We start from the raw sequence: 21,658 nt of genomic DNA on the forward strand, positions 1-21,658 counted from the left end.
TGACTCAAGAACAATCTTAACATAAGCATGTGAAAGTTGACTTCAGTAGTATATTCATTTTCAGACGTGCAAATAAAAATAATGTATACTCAAAGCTTCAGAAAAATTATGACAGTTAAGGCTTCTATCATCACAGGTACCCAATTCTGAAAGTTTCCATATATTTTTATATGCTATGAAGACACTGAAAACAAGATACATCCCAAAAGCAGTATGCCTTAGAGGACAACCCCTCAAATTTTAAGGCAACGGTCGGAATAAAAAGCTTAGCAGTCTCCAGAAAGATGAAAGCAAAGATAACAATCCAATACACTTGACACAGATGCAGTAATATTAATTCTACATATAAATTTTAATTTCAGACTATACAGCTAAATCATAAAGCTCTTAGGACTGGAAAGAGTATAACTGGAATTACTCTAGCAAAGAAAGTAAACCTGCCAGTATTCCTGCCTTTGTGCTAAAGATTTCCTGCAGATCAAGTACAGTTCGTAGGACCTTGCCTTCCCAATGGAAAATATTACAGCTTTGCAAGATTTCTAAAAGACACAGATGCCAGAAAAGAAGACTTCTTTACACGGTAGAGAAGTTTCCCCTCTGGCAACTGTGAGGAAGAGGTAATAAATCCAGTCCAAACACATACTTTTTTTATACAATGCTAACAGAGCATTAGGAGCTAAGATAATTAATCCTGGAACTGAGATTTCACAAATTTTCCATATTTATTCAACCATAAAAATCTGAGAATGCAGCTGCTTCAGTGACTGTTACATACCCACACTGTTTTTCCTTGGTCTGCTGTTGTCTGCACTGAGGCCACTGTGCATGCAAAATTTGATTATTTTGAATATGAGGGACTACAGTGATTCATTGGAGAAAGAATTCTTACTCATCTTATTCCAACTATTTTTGAGATGGCTCTGTGCTGACTATATCTACTGTAAGAATAAATGCACCTCACATACCAAACTAGATTCTTTAGCAACAAGCCTCTGTGAGCACTGCACATAGATGCTGTAGCTTTTTGTATTCCTATACAAGGGCACTGAGGAAAAAGTATACCACTGTCTCCAGGGGGTTTTTTCCAGCTCTGTGCCTTTGAGAACAAAATGAGAAGGAATGTCCCATATCAATCACATCTTGAAGAGTATTTCAAGACTGATCAAGCTGCAAATGACGGGAAAGCATTACCAACCCCAAATTCTGAATCAAAGCTGAAAAAACTGCAATACTGCCATTTCAAATTCTGGCCTCTGTTCTAGTGTACCTGTCAAAGGCAGGGATTTGTCACCAGGTTGCTCTAAGCAAAGCAATTTGAACACAGAAATACTTCAGGTTCCAGATGTCTCAAGTTTAACAAACGCACAGAAAAATGCTGGTTTACTATTTAACCAAAATACCCACTTACAGCACTTTAAAACTGAAATGCATTGTAATGCATTGCTAGTGGCTTGGTTTTGTTAATGTTAATACTGCTTCGTGATATTACTTAACTCAACCTCACTGCTTTTTAGAGTTATTTGGTAAGCAGCAACATCTAGTCTAATGACATCTTCTCTTCCTTTGTCTTTTATTTTTTGATATGCATGCTCATGACCTCACTTCACACTATTTACCAAGATTTCAAAATTTAAAAGGAATAATAAAAAGCATATCTTGTATTCAGGTTTAAGATGGCAAACTTTTTCAGGATTTCAGTCACTGTTTGGTATGAACAGTCTTGATGCCTGTTTTTATGATACCACATTTTAGAGCTCTAGAGGCACACATGCACACAATTATTTTTCTGTGCGTCTTTAGATCTCGTGACTAAGCACACACCCATTTCTTCACATAGACTCTCTGTTGTGTCTTTTTAACCTAGAAACCATGTTTATGGCGGTATTTGACTTGCCGTGCAAATGTCAGTGTTGTGTATGAGATTAAAGCAACATTTTATGTTTATAGACCTATTTCATTGCCTCTGATCTACAGCAAGCTTCATTTGAAACACATACCAGGAAAATGGACATTTTTCTCTTCTGTGAAGCATGTTTTAGGTTAGTGAAGGCTTCTCTACCAAGTCCTCTGTCAGGAACATTTAGAATATGAGCCAATGCCAGATCATCCTTAGAATTCACCAACAGGCTTAAATATGAACAAACACACTTCTTTGCCAAAATTGTCACCTGTATAAGAAAGCATCACAGAAATTGGTCATCCTGCTGCTAAATTATGTTCCTTTTTTTTTTTAAAGCTAATTAGATATGTACTGATACGATCTTTGGAAGAGTAAGAACTTCACCTTGCATAATTTCAAAATGCTACTTTATGTATGGGGATTCTGGAAGTATTGACAAAATCAAACATGATACATATGTTAAAATTACACATACTGTACTTCAATATTCACAAAATATTTGAGGGTTGGATCTCTAGCTATTAAAATTAGCTATCAATTTCTACTTGGAAACTTCTTCACAGATATTCCTTTTCTATCCCAAGGTAAAATACTAGCACCACTACTAAACCACATAAGGACTTGTTATTAACTTCAAATAGGCTAAGATTTTAAACAGCTCGCCAGCTCTGTGCTAGATTCAGTAATGTTTCCCTTGGCTTCCAGGGGATTTCAATCACAGAAACTCCACTGATTGAGTCTGGACATAAATTGTGACCCAGTGCCACCCACATAACCAAAACATAACATTGTAATTGCTTATATTGCAGCACTGTTCTGGACCCTGTAAGAACAGTCCCAGAACTGAAGAATTTGCAGTTTTGTCACAAGTAAAGAAAACAAAGACCAAAAAAAGGCCATTAACAAAAGGAAAGATAATGAGAAAAACCTACATTTGCTACGGAATTTCTTCTTATTCAATGGGCTGTATACAACAAAAATGCAGGCAGTAAAAAACCAAACATGTATGTGTGACAGTCTGAAAAGATACATTTAAGAGAAGGAAAAAAGACCAAGGAATATTTTTACTACACAAGTCAGGGGAGCAAGAAAGCCATTATGTTAGTGGTAGAAGTGCTATCTAGGGGAGAACCTTAGTTCAGAAAATATTTTCTCATTCAGAAATATTTTGAGATGTACCCAAGTATTGAACTGAAATTGCCAGTTATGAGAAAAGCAAGTTTGGAAATTACTAAAGCTCCAGCATTTCAAGCATTGTTATACAGTACTCTGGTTTCTTGTTTTGGGGGTTGAAAGCATAAAATAAAAGAATCCAGTAGTCCCAGAAAGTCCCTAAGTCCTCTACTGGGACAGATAAACCTTGTTTGCTTTGCTACAGCTACCACTACAGTGACTATTCAGATTTCTTCTGTAGTAAGGGAGTACAAACCAATAAAATGAAATTGAAGAAGTTTACTTCACCTACCACTTTACCGTCCAGCACTGGGCCAATCACTTAACTCTTAGTCAAGACAATGCTTGAGTGATGGTGTACATGTACAAAAATTTATTCCCTGGTGTTTCAAGGCAGATTAAGTCTACATCACGAGCCTGCCATAAAAGGACTGTCTTCCAGAATATAAATTTCTGCACTTAGCCCATACACACACCTACAGTATACTCAAGTGATACAGAGTTTGAATACACATGTTCTGTTTTTTTTAAATCAGCAGCATTTTAATACCAATAATTGGAAAAGGAAACTATGATATATTTCATCTTTTCAATATATACAGAACATGACCAAAGAGGCAAAAATAATTTTTACCTTCAGATTCTCCTGGCCCTGTCTGTTGACTGGTGTAGAAGGAGTAGAAGGAACAGACCCATTATTTTCTTGTACAGTCATTATGCCAGAAATAAATTCCAACAGTTGAACCTTTAATAAAAAGATTAGAATAAACTTAAATATGAAGATGACTAGAAAGCAAAAGTAGTATTAAAACCTGGTGAAACTACATCTCCACCAGTCTGCTAGTGTTTTGAGGTTAACATAGCCCTTATAACCTACTTTTGGTTTTAGTCTTTAGAAGTACAACTATTTTAGTAGAGAAAGGAGGTGTAAGATTCAAATTAAATTAGAAAACATATCTCATACATTTATGTAATACACTTGCACTGAAAGCAGCTGCTTATGTTTTGGAGAACATTTAATATCTTCTACCATGTTTAGGAAGAGCTCATTAACACATCCAGGTTTCCCACGTAAACAAGAAGAAAAAAAATGTTTAAAAAAAATCAGTTTCCATACCCTTCCTGAACTTCAGTTCTCTTTATAATGTCTTTTGTGCCTAATAATCCCATGAGTGTTTGAGTGTAGGTTCTCTAAAGCTTTAAGAAAGTAGGCAAGCTGGTTACAAGCATACTTGTCATAGAATCACACAATAGTTTAGCTTAAAAGGACCTAGAGAGATCATCCAGTACAAATCCATGCTTGAAGCACGATCAGTTTGACCAGGTTGCTCAGTAACATGCTGAGCCAAGTTTTTAATATCTCCAAAGATGAGATTCCACATCCTCTCTGGGCAACCTGTTCCAATATTTGACCACTTTTTCACGGAGAAAGCTTTTTGTTCTTACTAGGGCTGGAAGGTAAACAGTTTTAATCATGCTCTAAGTAGTAATTCACAGTCTATTCATAATATACCCAAGTTCAATTAACGTTCAGTTACTGATATAGCTTCCCTCATATTAAAATGACCATGTAATTAAATATACATCAAATTCAGAAGATGAAATAAACTGTAATTTCTTTATGTCTGCAATGCTGAGAGTGGGCAGTAAAAGCAGACAATTAACTCCTCTCTAATTTTCATTACAAGCTAGAAGTATGTGCATCTAAATCCAACATTCATTAACTTTTTCAGTAGCAATATCCTTTGTCTTTTGACCTTTCCATGCTCTAGAGAGCACAGAATCAAATAAAATAATGCAGAATGCTTGTGTTTCAAACTTATCTTAATTGCTACTTGCATATATTTTTATCCAATAACACAGAGATTAATCAAATTCATTTTTCATAGACTTTCGTAGTCTAAGAGTGGAACATACACTAGAACGTCTCTAGCCTAGAGCACAGCCTCACATGCAGTGTCCTAAGAACATCTGAGCTGCAATAAACTGCAACAGAGCTGCTGAGTGAGTGGCTGAAGTGGAACCATTTCTGGAAAAATGTCATGTGGAACTACATATAGTATAAGGAAGTTTTTGCTTTTAAGAGCATGGTATTTTTTAAATAACCATTAAAAATACTTTGCCTGTATATCAACATACGACCAAAACTTCATGACACATGTTAACCGCTAAGCTTTGTTCCAGTCTTATCAAATTTCTACAGTTCGTTTTTCAGTTCCATTTCTGGCAAAGAGTGATATACTCATAGAAGAGCTGTAGGACCCATCCATCCAGCAGGACAACAGAAAGAAACAATTTGTGAGTGAATTTAAGATCTCTTTAAAAGATTTAGTAATTTAAACTCATCAGCTTCCCCAACAGAAGAGCAAAGTAACTTGTGAATAATTCAGAGCTCCTGTGTATATTTAGAAGTGTCATAAATTCATAACTGGAATCAAAAATATGTCAAAACAATATCAGAGCTCAAACAAAATACTTACAGGGGCTATGCTTTCATCATCAGACACAAGTCCAAGACTATAGCACTTCTGACATATCTCTATTAGATCTAACATATTGCTTCTTGCTAAGAAGGCATGATAGGTTCTTTTTAGGTCAACATAATTTTCAGGTTCTTTCATGTTTTCATATGATAATCCTAGTTTGTCATGTAACAAATATTTCCAAGTTTTCAACACATCACTAAGTGATACTGTGAAATCTCCATGGTGCTAATAGAACAGAAAAAAGAAAAACATTATGTTTTGTATTCAGCATAGCTTTAAAAATAACTTTAAAACAAGCTATATATATATATATATTTAAAAAACTATTATAATCTAAATATTTAAGTTTATAATAAACAAAGTCTTACAGTTGAAGTTCTTCCAGTGCTTTGCCTTTACAGTTGAGTTTTGTTATGCACAGTATTTGTTCCTGATCTTTAAAACACCAAGTATGTATATTGAACTTTACTCATAAGAAAAGACATATTGACTTTTGCAGGACTACTGCTTACATAAAGTTATTTATTTACAGAAATAGTTTTCAGCATGGCAGGCATTTACATCTCAAAGGCAGTAAATACAGCTCTATTACCTTGCTTCAAGCAGTAATCTTGGAAAACATGCTGTGTCCAAAACAAATGAGCTTTTTTCTTCTGTGTTAGTACAGTTATACTTTAGCATAACATTGATAGTGTTGCTACATATACCTAACAAATACATTAAAGCAATGCACACCTATCCATTACTAGTACCATAACTAACATTAACCATACAGTATAGGCTTCAGTCTTATACCCAGCTTCTGGCCCACTCTCCCTGTCAAAATTATTAAATTATATTCCATGTGTCCCTCTGCCTTCTCCCCAACCTCAAAAAAGGAAAAAAAGAACTACAGCTTATCAAAAAATTAGCAGAATTTGAGATTAACAGAGAGTTAATTTAAAAGAGCAGATAAAGTGGGTAAATCACAACAAATACGTGGGTAGCAAAATAACAGCATTTTATTAGCAACTGAAGAACCTTTTCCTATTCTAGGCAAAAAAAAAAAAGAAAATTCAAATTTATCACACAGTAACTTAAGATGCTTGTATCACAGTTAGAAGTCCCCTTCTTTCCAGCTCTCAAGAGGAGTGCTCTGTTGACCTTTGGTGGACAGAAGCAGAAAATTATCAACAGGAATGACTATGCACACAAGCTTAGTACTTGCTCTTACCCTCTCCTCTTTCACAACTAGACTCCTCACTTTTGTCCGCACCCTGCTCTTTGATCTACATACCAGTCCCCACTTCATGCTGTTAAAATTTTTTCAGCTGAGGTCCTTCTAGTTGAGTTAGACCCCAGAATACATGCAACAAGTAATTTTGCAACTGTAGCAAATTTTCCAGTTTTCACTAAGAAAAAGAGTTCACACTACTGGTATCTAAAGCATTCCCCAGTATATGGCAGCAAAAAAAAAAGAGCAATATTATATGGTCATGTAATTCATTATTTAACGTGATATAAGTGCCCTGGGACTGAGTGACAAGCCTTGCTTTGCTATGTCAATAACAGCAGATAACTCCTGTCTAGTGCAAAGGTTTTATTTTATTTCATGACATTTTCACATGAAGCAACTTTAATCTGGATAAAATAATTACCTACATACACCATCAGCAACTGAATACAAAACTAAATACAAAACCAGGTCAGGAGCAATTCTAACAATTTAAGTTGTTCCAGCCCAAAAGATTCCTCCTTAGGGTTCTAGCATACTTAGCACAATTTTCCCAATACACCTGGTTAAATATACAATTCCAAAATCCTGAAAGTCAATTATTTTGATACTGCCTAGACAGAGAACTAGGAGTGAAAATGAGAGAGTACTCATTGATACCAGTTTCTGAGCACTTTTTTGCCTTGTAATTTGTTCATGGGTTACAATAACTCAGCACTTTGAACTTGCATGCTGTTCCACAGATTACCAGAATATTAAAATGGCATACATGTTTTCTGAAAAGCACTTATTTTCCATTTCAGCCCCTCAAAAAATTAAACATGTAACCATATTACAACACAAACAGATGACAGCAGCAGGTTGGAGAAAAAAAACACTTGTTTTCTCACTTCATTTTGAAACAAAATCCTCCAGGAATACTAAGTTAAAGTACAACCTCAATATGGTATCTAATAAATCAAAACATTTCCTCATTAGACCAAGGACCTACAGAGATTAGCAAAGTTTATATTAGTACTGCAAAAATATTTTAAATCCAAATAAAATTGCACTCCAGATATTAACCTCCATGATCAGCTACTCACTGTGACAGTGTATTCTATTATGTATACAGTCAATTTGTCAAGAGTCTCTGGTTTTCAAATAATTTTTTAAAAATGTGGTGTTTTGCAGTAACCACATGCCAACTGGCTAATAGGTTAAGGACATTGAAAAGTTCCATATTTTCATTCCATGATAGACATTGCAAGTGTTGTGTTTCATAGGCATAGAAACAATAAAGTATTATAAAGCATCTTCACTTCTCGGTAGTGCAGTATGTTGTTTCCTTGGACTCTTATTTTAGAATGTCTGAAATCCAGTAGCAACATTTCATGCCTAAAGACACCATTTTTTAGTATTTTGTAGGTATTGCAAGACTTCTAGGGCTAACTACATAGAAAAGCAGCTTCTATTTTGACAGAAAATTGTTTTGAAGAACAGAAAGTGATGTGTATTTCAGCAATATCATGTTCTCTCCTGCCTTCCCCAAATAAATGGTCATTAACCATTTTTGGAATATGTGTGTTCAAGACTGCTGTGCTTAACCAACACGCAGGTGTTGTCTCTAGCTCTGTTATTCTCAGGCATACTCCTAGACTGCCGTATTGGTGTCTGGCATCGCCCTCGAGTTGTGCAATTATGCTGTCTTGTCACCTCTGGTCCTACTGAGCCTTCATTGCTTGCGTATGCTCTCGTACAAGAGAGAAGTTCCCAAACTATAGTACGTAAAGCACATTAAAGCAGTATAAAGCAGCATTTTGAATAAGTTTCCCATTCCAGTGAATGTTGATAGTGGATAGGGCCATGCACAAATTTAGAAACTGGTTCATATAAACACAAGTGTATAGACATAAGCATCTGATAGTTGTTATACTGTAATCTGCCAGAAGCAAAGCCAGTAAAGTTACAGGCCAATATTCAAGCTTAGGGAAATGCCAGTATACCTTGCATGGGTAATTGTTTGGGACTGAACACCTGTTTTTTATTTTGGGAGGTGCATCAAGGGGAAAAGTACTAGGGTCAAAGAGTAGAGGTATGCTCTGTTTAAGGAGGACTGGAGAGCTACAGTATGTATGGGTCTACTAACTAGAACAGTTAGTAGTTACAACAATAGGATCTTGAAACAAAGTAAAAATTGTACTCATCCAAGCAACAAACTAGTACTTTTTAAAGTCAACACTATCAACTATATTGGTAATAAAAACAAGACAGAAAATTATTTAGCACAGTATTGGTTAAAAAAAAACAAAAAACAAAAAACAGAAAAAAAAAAAACCACACCACACCAAAACCCAAAAAACCCACATACCACATTCTTGCTTCCTCTTCCACCCCTCAAAACAGAAACCTGTAATACTATAGAGAAGGGGAATGGGAGGCAGAAGAACAGAAAGTCCTATTGATAAGCTAGGGAGAATGCCTTAGGATTTGTGGCAAGAGTTTTAGCACAGTTAAAACAACTCCAGCTATTAAGCAACACAAAAATACAAGAAAAAATAACTACTTATGATTTGGTTACACAGGGCAAGGGAAAGAAAGTAGAACAGTCTCAGTATATCATTTGCTTATTCATTACTTCAGATTTTTTTATACAAAACAACCTTTTTTCTAAAGAAGAGCCTGTCCCTTGTAGAGAAGACTAGTCAGCAGTAGTGAGACCACATCTGAGTACTGTGTCCACTTCTGAGCTCCTCAGTATGAGGGAGACACACTGACATACTGAAAAGTGTCCAAAGTCCAGTGAATCATCCACAAAGACCATTAAGGGACAGGAGCATCTCACATATTACAACAGGATGAGAAAGCTGGGGCTGTTTAGGCTGGAGAAGAGAATGCTCAGGGGTGATCTCATCAATGTACATAAATATCTGAAGGGAGGGTGCAAAGAAGAGGAAGTCAGGCTCTTTTTTAAGGTGCCCAGTGGCAGGACCAGAGGCAAGGGGCACAAACTGAAAGAAACACAAGAGGTTCCCTCTGAACATCAGGAAACACATTTTTACTGTGAGGGTGATTGAGCACTGGCACAGGTTGCTCAGGGAGGCTGTGGAGTCTCCATCCTTGGAGACATTTGAAAGCCATCGGGACATGGTCCTGGGCAACTGGCACTAGGTGGCTCTGCTTGAGGAGGGGAGTTGGACAAGATAACCTCCAGAGGTTCATTACAACCTCAACCGTTCTGTGATTCTGTGAAAAATTAACCATACTGAAAAACAGCCAAGACAACGTCTGTTGGTAGCATCATCACAATATGTTACAAGCAACATATCATACAAAATTGCTACGAAGTTGGTAGGAGTCTCTCATTACCAAAAGGGAGATAGATACAACAGTTTAAGAGAATAATGATGTAAAAATTTGACATTTTTATTTGCCAACATGGAAACAAGATGATTTGGGAAAACATTTCAAGAAATACAGGATACTGAACAGAACAGAATATTCTTCAGACAGTGTACAAAATGCATTCATGGAAGCACAGGGCAGAACTAAATCACACACTAAAACTGATTTCATCTAGAATCAGAAAGAGACAAACACAAATTTCTAAAGGGAAAATGTTTTTCTAAAATCAACAATGAAGCACTTTTTCCTCCAGTCTCACAGTCCTAGTGCTAGATGAGAGATTTACAAAACATTTAAGACAAGTTTGAGAATTTAAATTCACAGACTCAGGAAAAACAGTTGTTTTATATGATGTCTCAGTTTCTCCCACTACTAGCTAAAACAGCCATGGTCTGAAAATGACAAGTGATTATTTGTCCTAATAACCTGTAACTTCTACCCCTCCTGATCCACAGGTGAAAACATAGTCAATTTAAAGCAATTATCCTCAATTGAACTTCAACTTGAAAATTGTTATTTCTATTTCAAACCTTAAGAAAGGTTCTTCTTGAAAGTTTTCCTAGATTTTAAATCTATACTAATCAGTCTAGGTAAAATGTATTAACTTTCACCACAGACCATATGCCACTAGTCTCTATGGCGTATAGCTACAACTGTGCTACAACACGAAGTATTTTCAGAGGAATTCTAGTGTAGATTTTTTTCTTCCTTTCATCCCTGCTATTCAATGTTTATCATACTGTTTGCTACCCTTTTTCTTCGTGAAATTTAAGACTAATAGATTATGAGACTTTTAAACTTTTGTGCAGTTCTCCAAAAAGCTTTGTTATTTTTCATTTCTACTGCAGATAACAGATAACAGCTAAAACACCAAATCCATTAAAATTGTCCAGAAAGAGAATAGGCTTTTGGTGGTGGTGGTAGTTTTTTTTCAATCCAGCCAGTCAATAGCCTGTTAATAGAGGTATTTTTCTTGCAGTAACTGACTTTATCATAACAGACTTCTATTCTACAGGTGTTCTGTTAACAATACGAAATTATTGTACTTAAATCAGAGACCTAACAAGGGACATGTCTACAGCTGTAATACTCTGCATCCTAATTTGAAGTTTCAGTGCGGAGGAAAATAAAACAGCCATATTTTACTCTATAAAAATCAGCACAGACATCCAACTGAAGAAACTGAACTTCAGAGCCAGCACATGCAAATGCTAAAATAATTTTAATCCACATATGGAAAACAAGGTTTATACATACTGCTAATTTGTCTTATTAGACCAACTAGTACAATCAGAAAAAAACAAATCAGGTTTTGAGCACTTGGTCTTTCTTCATATTTGAAGTAAAAGCAGTATACTTCAAAATCTAATTCCTTTAATTTTTGTTAGACCATCACTGAAAGAAAAGATACTTTTAGAGGGGAGGAATCTTTGCTGGCGGTGAAAAAAGGAGAAAGTGGAATAAACTAGTTACCTCTAGGGGAAAGAAAGAGCTTATTGTAAGCTGTTAGGAAAGGAGTAGCAATGAACTATAAAAATATCATCTTTACCATGTCTGTAATTTTTGGCATCCAACACAATAACACATTTTAGTTCCCAGAGTTGGCTTTGGGAAAATGTTTGTAGTTCTCCCTTGAGAATCACAACAAACATGTCAAACAGTGATTGCCTCCACAGGTGGTTTTGCATTATTCTCCTTTATCAGTTCTCCAATAGTTCATTTTGATGCACAATAATTTTCTAGTTTTACCTACATGGGTATTGTGAGGACACTGGATCCTGGCTGGAATATATTACATTCTATGGTGCACAAATGTAGAATCTTGGGATTCTAATATTTCTGCTGTAATGTTTATTACAGTGGGGATGAATTGATCAGTTTTCTATTTAATGTTTAGACAAGAGATACCTCCATTCTGCACATTTTAGACTACAAAGCTTTTTCTGGTGATGAATTCAGTTAGGTTAAAGAGTCGTTCTGGAAATATTTCTTCCGAGATATAAACTTCTTCCAGTACAAGTGGTAATATTTTAAATAATATGTTGCAACTAGGAGCACGCAAACTGAAGCGGGTTTTCTGTTCATTTGGAGGTTTGGTTTTGGTGTGGTTTTGTTGTTTGTGGTGTGTTTGGGTTTTTTTTGGTTGGTTGGTTGGTTGGTTTTTTTTTTTAAACTAAAGATTTGTACTATGTGTTTCATTTGCTATGCAACATTTGGGTAAGTCTTCCAACAATGGTAATTTGTTTTCATCAATAATTAAGCTTATTAACTGAAAGATACCTTTAGATTATCAAAGTGATTATTGCACTAGTTCTCATTAGATGAGACACATGCAAAGGCCTTACTGTATGTTGCAACAGTCTTTGGTATGTTTCAGGTGATTGCTAATGCCTAGCCCTCCAGCTGTGACAAGCCACAGTGCTTCTTATGGAAGCCACCCTGATCTACAGCACAGAAGAACGCAGATACACACTTAAAACACTTCCCTCCTCCCATCTGTCTTGTGGTTCTTTTTCTAAGCCCTGATTCAACAATGTGCTTAATCATATTCATTTTAGTGCCTTGCTGCATCTGACACTTGGTTAAAACAACGAAGTGACCAAAACTTCAATTTCAAGTAGGTACCTAAGCAAAAAGTCCAGTAAGTGAACCAAGTTTGAGATGTACTAAGTACCAAGAACATACTGAAAGAATGCTAACCTGTTTATTGACTTCATCCATTGACAGTTGTAACGCCATCAGCATGCAGTCTGCTCCACATACAGTAGTCCTTTCAGAGTTTGAAAATAAAGGCCATTGTCTTCTGAAACACTTGATCAAGTTTAAAATTTTTTGCTGGAAAGCAATCATTGTCTAGAGTAGAAGACAGAAATAATTAAGAGAAATAAAAATGAATATAACTATGCAAGAGGCCTATGCATGTCTTCACCTTCCAATAAGCCCTGCAAATCCTATTGTATCTTCTTGCAGATCAAGTTCCTCGAATAAACACTTCCCACTAAACCAAGTCTAGTGAGACTCACCTCACTATGACAGAGCAACTATGAAGGGGCTAAAAGTGCTTATGCATGACGTCTTCATGAAGACCCCTTGCTTTCATTGCACATTATGCCAACATAAAAGAATAAACCTTATCACAAATATGACAGTCTTTTGTCCCTGAAAGCAGCCAGGCAGAATGCCCCAGAGAGCATCTTCTGTACTATTCACACTCACTATACATTCAGACCAGCATCTATCAGAATGTTTTAAACCTGGAAACAAGAGATTTAATATTTCTAAGATTTACTAACAAAGACATCTCTAAACGCTTTTGTTACCTATGTAGTCTTTTTTTCATTCCTTAAGTCATTATCTCCCCTATTTCCTTTGGCAATGAGTTTCCATATCAGTTTTGAATTTGACTACTTCATGCTTTAGTCTTTTTCACCTTCTCGCATTTTTCAATACACAAGTACATAAGATTCTTTAAAAAAATTTGCCTTTAAACTTGTTCTTTCCTGAAACCCAGTTCCCTGACACTGCAGTGACAGTACAGGAGCAATGCACATACCATTTACTTTCAGAACAAACCCAACCTTTCCCCTTATTTTTCCTAGCTAAGGCACAGTCCACAGCGGTTGTTTTGGTGATTGGTATGATCAGGAAAAATAATGAAGCGTGGGAGAGGGGCAGAGAAAACAGGAGACATCAGGTAACAAGCAAGATGGTAACAGCAACTGCAATTACTTCCTCTACAAAACGTTTGAAGGGGACAACTTTATTTATTTTATGTTGACAGGAACGAAACAGGTGGGCAGGTACAAGTCAGTGTGGGGCAGACGAAAATCTCTCCGGAGGCGTTTCTCTCTCTCCCCTCACTCTGAGAGGTTTCCAAGTGACAAGAGCTGTCACTCATAGCGAGCGCCCAGCGAAACAGCCGGAACAAGCCAAAAAGCCTACGAAACAAGCCCCAAATCCTAAACCCTACGAGCCATTATGGCCTCCGCCGCCCCCGTCCCGCTCCCCCAGCTGAAAACTCCCAGGTGCGGCCGCCTCAGCTCCCCCCTCCGCCGCCACGGCCCAGCCTTGCGCAGCTCCCCCGCCTCGGGTACCACGCGAAGCCGCCGCTCCCGGAGGAGGCCCAACAGCCATTACATCCCACCCACGGCCCTGCCGAAGCGCTCCCGCTTTTCTAGCGGAGCTACCTGCGGGACCGGGCGGACAGAGCCCCTCGCAGAGCGAGTCGGTTATAACGCGTAACTGCCCTCAGTGGCGGTTTAAATTTAAATCCTCCGTAGCTGCCCAGTGAGAGAGCGGGAGCCGCTGACCCGGAAGCACAGGGTTGCTGCTCCGGGGGTGGGAGGTGGTGGGGGCTGTTGACGGGAGAGGTGGTGCCGGTGGGTGAACTGGGGCTGTAGAGGTGCGCGTGAGGTGGGGGGGGGGCGTCCCGTCCCGTCCCGTCCCGTCCCGTCCCGTCCCGTGGTGAGGGAGAACTCGGGGCTTCGCCCGCTCAGACCCCGGAGCCGGGCCGGCCTAGCCGCTGTACGGACGAGCCCCGGCCCTCGCCTTTGCCTGAAGGCCGGTAGCGCTGAAGGGAAAAGGAGGGAGTAGCAGGCTAGAGGGGGAGTGGGGGGGTGTAACGGGCACCCACACGGCTCAGTTGCCCGAATTGTGTTTCCTAAAGGAACGAAGCTAATAGCATTCTTGGTATTTTCACTTAAAGCTGGTCTGGTGGCCTGTGTTCGTGGGAAGCCTTAAAGGAAGAAAACTACAGGAAGGGTTAAGATTTGCATGTGGCCTTAGGAGCACAGCTACACAAGTTATACGGTGAAAGTATTTATGTTAATGTGGTGGTTTGTCGTATTAATTAATAAATAAACAGTGCAACTATGGAGAGCCGCTTTGCATCTCAATGATGCCCATGTCAAACCTGGGTGGCTCCCAAGCAAAATATTCAGTCTTGGATGCTGAGACCTTCAGATTGTTAACACAGAAAAATCTGTCAAAGGTCTGAGATTTAAAGCTGGTTTTCCATGTAGTGTGTAATTAAAGGTCTGATTTCCCAAAAAAAGGCTTAAACTAGTGTCAAATCTACTGGGACTAGGAGTGATTCTGAAATCAGTTGTGTATCTCGGCCTATTGTGTTCTAGCACAGGAACCTGATTTTCTTGAAAATTGGTTGAATACAGTAAAGTACGAGTTCTTTGGTACACAGAGGTGTAGGTGCTCTGTCTGCAGTTGGGGTGGCTTAAGTAATGAAACCATGTTTAAATCTTATGCATTACAGTATTCTCATTTACAGTTTTGCAGCCTTGATTAACTCTACTTTTAGTTAGACACATACAGTCTTTAAAGAGGTACACAAGTAAAGAGAATTTGAAGGTAGCAATGTATCATTTCTTGTAATTTGGTTGAAAATTTAAAAATTCTATATGTGACTGTTTTGGTGTGTATGGTTACTTAATTTCTTGTCTTGGTGTTGGGTTGCCAACAGTAGCACAAAATCTGCAGTTATTGCTGAAATCTGTAGAAACAGTTTTGAATGTATGTTATGTTAGTTAATCTTTTGGTTTATAAAACTACACACTACATCTAAAAGTAATGAGCTTAAGTGCAGCTTTTGTGTTCTTAAGCATGATGTGGCAGGAAATTTTGATTTGTTGTGCCACAAATACCTTTTATATTTTTTCTTCATGCACATGAGTAATGTGTTCTTTTTAAAACTTTCTATGTAGGAATGTAGGTTTTCATCCTGGAGAAGACATCACTTCATAAGAAGACTTAGTCCACTGAAAATGAAGCAAGATTCTACTAGAAACACTGCTTACACTGTGGATTGTGAAGATTATGTGCACGTGGTAAAATTCAATCCATTTGATTGTGGAGATGCATGTTCCCTGATTGCATATGGTGGCAATAATTACGTAGTTGTTGGGACATGCAGATTTCAGGTTAGTCTGTGTTATTGTTGATTTTATTAGTTGCTTCCTGAAACTTACTTTGCCAGCACCTCTACTGCGCAAAGACCCTGGTCTCTTTCCTGTTTCCTCCCCATGTAATCCAGGGAGGGTTTTACTTGTTTATTACATTAACAAATCTGGGGTATTTGTTCTTCAAGAAAATATACATGTATAAGTATATATATATAAAAAATAAACGTTGGTATAAATTACCATCCTGCTGGTATAAAGTTCCTTTTGAATAGAACCACAGAATCATAGAGTGGTTTGGGTTGGAAGGGACCTTAAAGATCATGTAGTTCCAGCCCCCCTGCCATGGGCAGGGACACCTTCCACTAGACCAGGTTGCTCAAAGCTCCGTCCAGCCTGGTGTTGAGCACTTCCAGGGAGGGGGCACCCACAACTTCTCTGGGCAACCTGTTCCATTATCTCACCACCCTTGCAGTAAAGAATTTCTTTCTAATATCTAATCTAAATCTACCCTCTTTCAGTTTAAAACTGTTACCTCTCATCCTATCACTGCACTCCCTGAATAGACTGCAAATAAAACAAGAGTGCTAAGCTGGAAGAGTAGTCCCATTTTAGTATCTCTTGCTAATGTTGGTGACTGCTATCTGAGAACTTAAGTGCACACCTTTGGAAATATGTGAGTTAGTATTTGCTGTATGTTGTTCTTTATCATCACAGGTTAATTGGCTCCTTTTTTGCACAGTTATATTTTGTTCTATGAACATTTGCTATTTAGATTAAATGATCTTCTAAAGCTTTCAGCTAGCCTGCGAAACAGCAAGATTACAACTACTTTCAACTTTACAACTAAAGTGTCTGTGTTAATTTTATAGATATTTCTTTTAAGGAAGGACTGTAGAAATAATTACCTAATTAGTTTTTTTTTAATTAGGGGTTTTTTTTGCCTATATGCTTGAAAATCCGTAGGAGACAACTGTTATGTTTGGAATCTATTTTTAAGGTTTTTTTTCTTCAACTCACTTCTCTATTATACAGTATTATTTTTGTACTTTATCTAATATGAATAACGGTATCTGGTCTTTTTATTATTATTAATCCCCGAAGTCTTACTGTTGGAAATTTTCTGAAAAGCACCTAGAGCTAACCACAAAAAAAAACCTATTGTTATCTGTATTGCCCTCTATCTTGTTTTTGGTGTAGTCCTTGAAAACAAACTGATTAAAATTTTGGCAGCCACTGGTACAAGGTAGCTTTTCTATAATTTTCATGTCCTCCCTTCCCTTCCACATGTGGAGTCATTGAGTAGTTCAAAATAGAAGAAAAAAATGCTATTCTTGCTCCTTGCTTCAAGAAGAACTGAAGAACTCTGGATAATTTCAGCTAGGTTCTTCCAAGCCTCTACATTATTCAGAGGGCATACAGAGAGGTTCTTTACCTTAAAGCAGAACTGTAACATAGAGAAAATTTTGTAGAAGTATTCTTTCAGGTGCTCCATTAGACATTTGGAAAACTTTAAAAAGTTTTTTAGAGGTCAGCTGATTGACTGAGTCCACAACCACAACTCTTGTTTCATCTTTCCCACCATCCAGTGTGCTCACCAGTGGGAAGAACAGATAAGTTAGTGGTCATGTTAGATGACAGAGGGTACCTTTCTAGCTCCTGCTGTTTGAAGAATGTTGCTCTGGAAGTGCTAGCATTTTTCCATAGTGTAAAAACAACTTGGAGAGAAGATAGCTGAAATGACATGCTTGCTTTTGTTCCCATTGTTTCTTCTCATTGCTTACCATGCTGTTATAAGTGGCTTTAGTGGTATCTGTGAAGACACTACTTGTACAAAGAATGGGCTTGGCATTTTTGTAGCTCAGTTGTGATTTTTGTGCTCTGCATTGGCCTCTGGCTTGAAACTGCAATCACTTCATGTATTTTTCAGTACTTAAATATTTCTTTATGTTCCAGGTTTTCACTTTGAGGGTGTTACAATCTAAAAAGATCGCGGATACATGTAATTTTGAAAGCCTTTCAATTTTGTATCAATCTGAATTGTTAGAAGTCATCAAGACATTGTTCTGGGTTAGCTAACTACAATATTTCTATAGGAGGAGGATGCAGAAGTGGAAGGCATGCAATATAAGACACTAAGAACGTTTCATCATGGAATCCGAGTTGATGCCATAGCCTGGAGTCCAGAAACTAGACTTGATGCTTTACCTCCCCAGATAAGGTACTTATAATGAATCCTTGTCTTTTACCTGTTTTCCCTAATTCCTTAGTATTGGACTAAGTTAAAAGCTTATGGGTGAAATCTAACTCTCTAGAAATCACTGACAAAGTCTCTGAAGACTTCAGTAGAACAACATTTTCATTCTTAGAGTCATTCTTTTTTTTGTTTTTGTTTTGTTTTGTTTTTCTTCTACTTCTTGTGCCCCTTGCCCCTCCCCTCAGTGAACTAGCAGTAAATGATTTTTTTTCCTTATTCATATTTTATGGACCTAAAATGTAGTTAATTGTTTCTTTGTACATCTGTGAAGAAGGAATTCTTTTGAGAACCTTACTAAGGATGAGACTATTGTAATGGCCTGCTTTATAAAGCTATTTGTAATTGTCTGTATAGTGTGGGCTGTGTTTAGGAGTAGGTCAGATGCTATTTGTGAGACCTGCTGAGGTGTAAATCTAGAAACATAGTTAACTATTAAATATGCACTTAAGAATTAAAATGTTCTTAATAGCTTGTAAGCCTTTTCAAAATGATGATGGTTGCTTACTGCTGCATTTTTGTACAGTCTTTTGTTTATGTTAGAAATTAGTTTATGAATTTATGTTTCAGTATTTTAAAACTCTGATAATGAAGGCTCTTTTTTGTGCTCTGCCACTTATCTTCTTCCAAGGGAAGTTTCAACGGCAGTTATGAGAGATATTTCAGGTAATTGATAGTTGATTCAGATTTAGCTGTGTAAAATGTTTTGTGTTTCTTTCCATGAAAAAGTATTCTTGGTACTTGATACACACTATTACACCGATACACCGATTATAATTCTGCTTGTTGCCAAAGCAGAAAAGTTAAGATAGAAGCTTTTGGGTTTTTTCAAAATCTGAATTTTCCTTTGCATGTCACTTTGCCGGTTTAAACTGAAGGGAAACTGATAAAAAGTCAAATATTGCAGTGTTAATTGACTGAAGGGCTTTTCTTTGTCTGTTGAACATAGGTTTTGTACTGCGGCTTCTGATAGGAAGTTAAGGCTATTTACTTCAGACCTGCAGGACAAGAATGAATTTAAGGTAAGGGCAGCTAAGCTGATTTTTAAAAAATTATTTAGTCTTTAGTGGTCTAATCTTTAACTGCGCTTCTGCCCCATTTTGCTTCATGTACTGTATGAGATAGAACACTGAACTGTGACAGATCCTATATGCATCATCTCTAGCGAAAATCCTTGCATTGTATATACATTTCTGTCTTTCAGGTGGGAATAACTGTAATTATCAGCTATATGATCTTTTGATTTTAAAGTATTTCTGTAACAATTTAACCAAACTGAAGAAAAGCAAGTAGTGGCTTATGGATCATCTAAAATATAGTCATAAACAGAATATTCTACAGGTGAATTTCAAGTACCATGTTGGATAAGGTTCCTTTATATAAAGACCTCTAAAATTTTATGTGGTATTGGTTATTAAATTCCTCTATCAGAAAAGCAAATTTAGTAATTCCTGTTTCATGGGGAACTGGAAGTTGCAATTCAACTCTTTCAAACAGTAGAAAATTTAAAGAAAGAATACTGAATTAAGTACATAACTGCAGACAGGTACACTAAACGTACCCATAGGCTGTCACTTGTTTATTTCTAAGATAGAAACAAAGGAAATGTCTACTTCAACTACAATTTCACTTCCTCTTCTTTCAGTGTAGAATGTAGTGTTCTTAAACCATTGATATAAAAGAAGCCAGGTCTAAAGACTGTCTTCACTTTATAAGTTGAAGATTGGTTTTCTGGAAATTTCTTTTGTTTGCAAGGCACGTCAATTCCTATGTCACTTGGGTGTGTATATATTCTTCAAAATTCTGCCTTTGAAACAATGTCCCAGTCCAAGTACTAATATTAATTAGATGTTTGTGCTAACCAGTTTGAATTAGTTGAGGTGTCAGCCAAGAATCATCAAGGCTAATTAATACTAAAAAATTTGTTGAGAGGCTTCCTTCTTTTTTAGTGCTCTGGAGTATGATAATGCCTCTTTTGGTGGGAGTTGTGTATTGAGTATAAAGGAGAAAATAACAGACTTTCATTTGTGGTTTGGTAATTTGTATTAGTAAGACAATGATATTTGTCATACAGAAACTAAGTGAATTGCAGATGTCACTTATGTGGCCATACTGATAATGGAATGAGTAAAGGCATGGTATAAGAAGTAAAGAATGATGTTACTAAAAACCAGAATGTATTTTCTTTAAAGAAAATACTTTTTATGTTACTTCATACATGCACATTCCCTTAATTTCCTTCTTTCATGTTTGGTCTTCTTATATGGCTTTGTCACCCAGGCAGTGGGATAACTGACATAGTTACAAAGTTGGGTGGCACTTCTGACAAAATATTTCTAAAAGTTCTTAATGCTGTTTGCTTGTGAATTGAAGGCCACATCTGGAATATTGTGTCCAGTTCTGGGCCTCTCAGTTCAAGAAGGACAGGGAACTGCTAGAGAGAGTCCAGCGCAGAGCCACGAAGATGATTAAGGGAGTGGAACATCTCCCTTATGAGGAGAGGCTGAGGGAGCTGGGTCTCTTTAGCTTGGAGAAGAGGAGACTGAGGGGTGACCTCATTAATGTTTATAAATATGTAAAGGGCAAGTGTCATGAGGATGGAGCCAGGCTCTTCTCAGTGACATCCCTTGACAGGACAAGGGGCAGTGGGTGCAAGCTGGAACACAGGAGGTTCCACATAAATATGAGGAAAAACTTCTTTACGGTGAGGGTGACCGAACACTGGAACAGGCTGCCCAGAGAGGTTGTGGAGTCTCCTTCTCTGGAGACATTCAAAACCTGCCTGGACGCGTTCCTGTGTGATATGGTCTAGGTAATCCTGCTCCGGCAGGGGGATTGGACTAGATGATCTTTCGAGGTCCCTTCCAATCCCTAACATTCTGTGATTCTGTGATTCCTTAGTAGTTATCGATTTATATAATATCTGCCAGTTTTACGATATTGCAGACAACAGGCTTTAATGTTAAGTTGTGAATTAAATCTTTGAACTTTTTAGCAGAATGTAAAGTTACTTATTAATTATGTATGTCTATTGCAATTTGAGAAATTTATAGAACTGTTCCTAAGCATGCAGAAGAATGAATGGATGAAATCATTAATTCCACTTTTGCAGTAGAAATAGGTGGAAATAATCAAATATATGGATGAACCTCAGAGGCTCTGTTCAGCTAAATTCAGCATCTAAATTCTAATTCTTTTATTTATTTTGGATTAGCAAGGGACCTGATGGACTGTCTGCTAAAATCAGTGAGAAGTCTCTTGACTTCAGTGGACACTGGTTCAAGCCACGGATGAGTGTTTTTTTCCACATGCTTAATAAATATGAAAGCTGTTAAT

The 21,658-nt window shown here is 37.3% G+C and overlaps 2 protein-coding genes across 3 annotated transcripts in view; one reads left to right on the top strand and one right to left on the bottom strand.

The window, feature by feature from the left end:
- PARPBP (PARP1 binding protein) overlaps positions 1–14,406 on the bottom strand; it is a 65,117-nt gene extending 50,711 nt beyond the window's left edge. The window contains exons 1-5 of the mRNA XM_068400822.1: positions 14,344–14,406; positions 12,857–13,009; positions 5,554–5,784; positions 3,708–3,818; positions 1,998–2,168 (exon numbers count right to left, since the gene is read on the bottom strand). Of these exons, the coding sequence (XP_068256923.1) occupies positions 1,998–2,168; positions 3,708–3,818; positions 5,554–5,784; positions 12,857–13,006 (663 nt within the window). The 5' untranslated portion in view covers positions 13,007–13,009; positions 14,344–14,406. The remainder of the gene's footprint in view (positions 1–1,997; positions 2,169–3,707; positions 3,819–5,553; positions 5,785–12,856; positions 13,010–14,343) is intronic.
- An 84-nt stretch (positions 14,407–14,490) lies between these two features.
- Positions 14,491–21,658, top strand: part of NUP37 (nucleoporin 37) — a 35,417-nt gene continuing 28,249 nt past the window's right edge. The window contains exons 1-4 of one of the 2 annotated variants that reach the window (XM_068401567.1): positions 14,491–14,535; positions 15,874–16,089; positions 18,165–18,289; positions 19,272–19,344. In XM_068401567.1, the coding sequence (XP_068257668.1) occupies positions 15,934–16,089; positions 18,165–18,289; positions 19,272–19,344 (354 nt within the window). In that variant the 5' untranslated portion in view covers positions 14,491–14,535; positions 15,874–15,933. Of the gene's footprint in view, positions 14,559–15,873; positions 16,090–18,164; positions 18,290–19,271; positions 19,345–21,658 lie in introns of both variants that reach the window. The other variant, XM_068401568.1, reaches the window with a different exon arrangement.

This window comes from Nyctibius grandis, chromosome 5 (genome assembly GCF_013368605.1).
Source record: "Nyctibius grandis isolate bNycGra1 chromosome 5, bNycGra1.pri, whole genome shotgun sequence".
Lineage (NCBI taxonomy): Eukaryota > Metazoa > Chordata > Aves > Nyctibiiformes > Nyctibiidae > Nyctibius > Nyctibius grandis.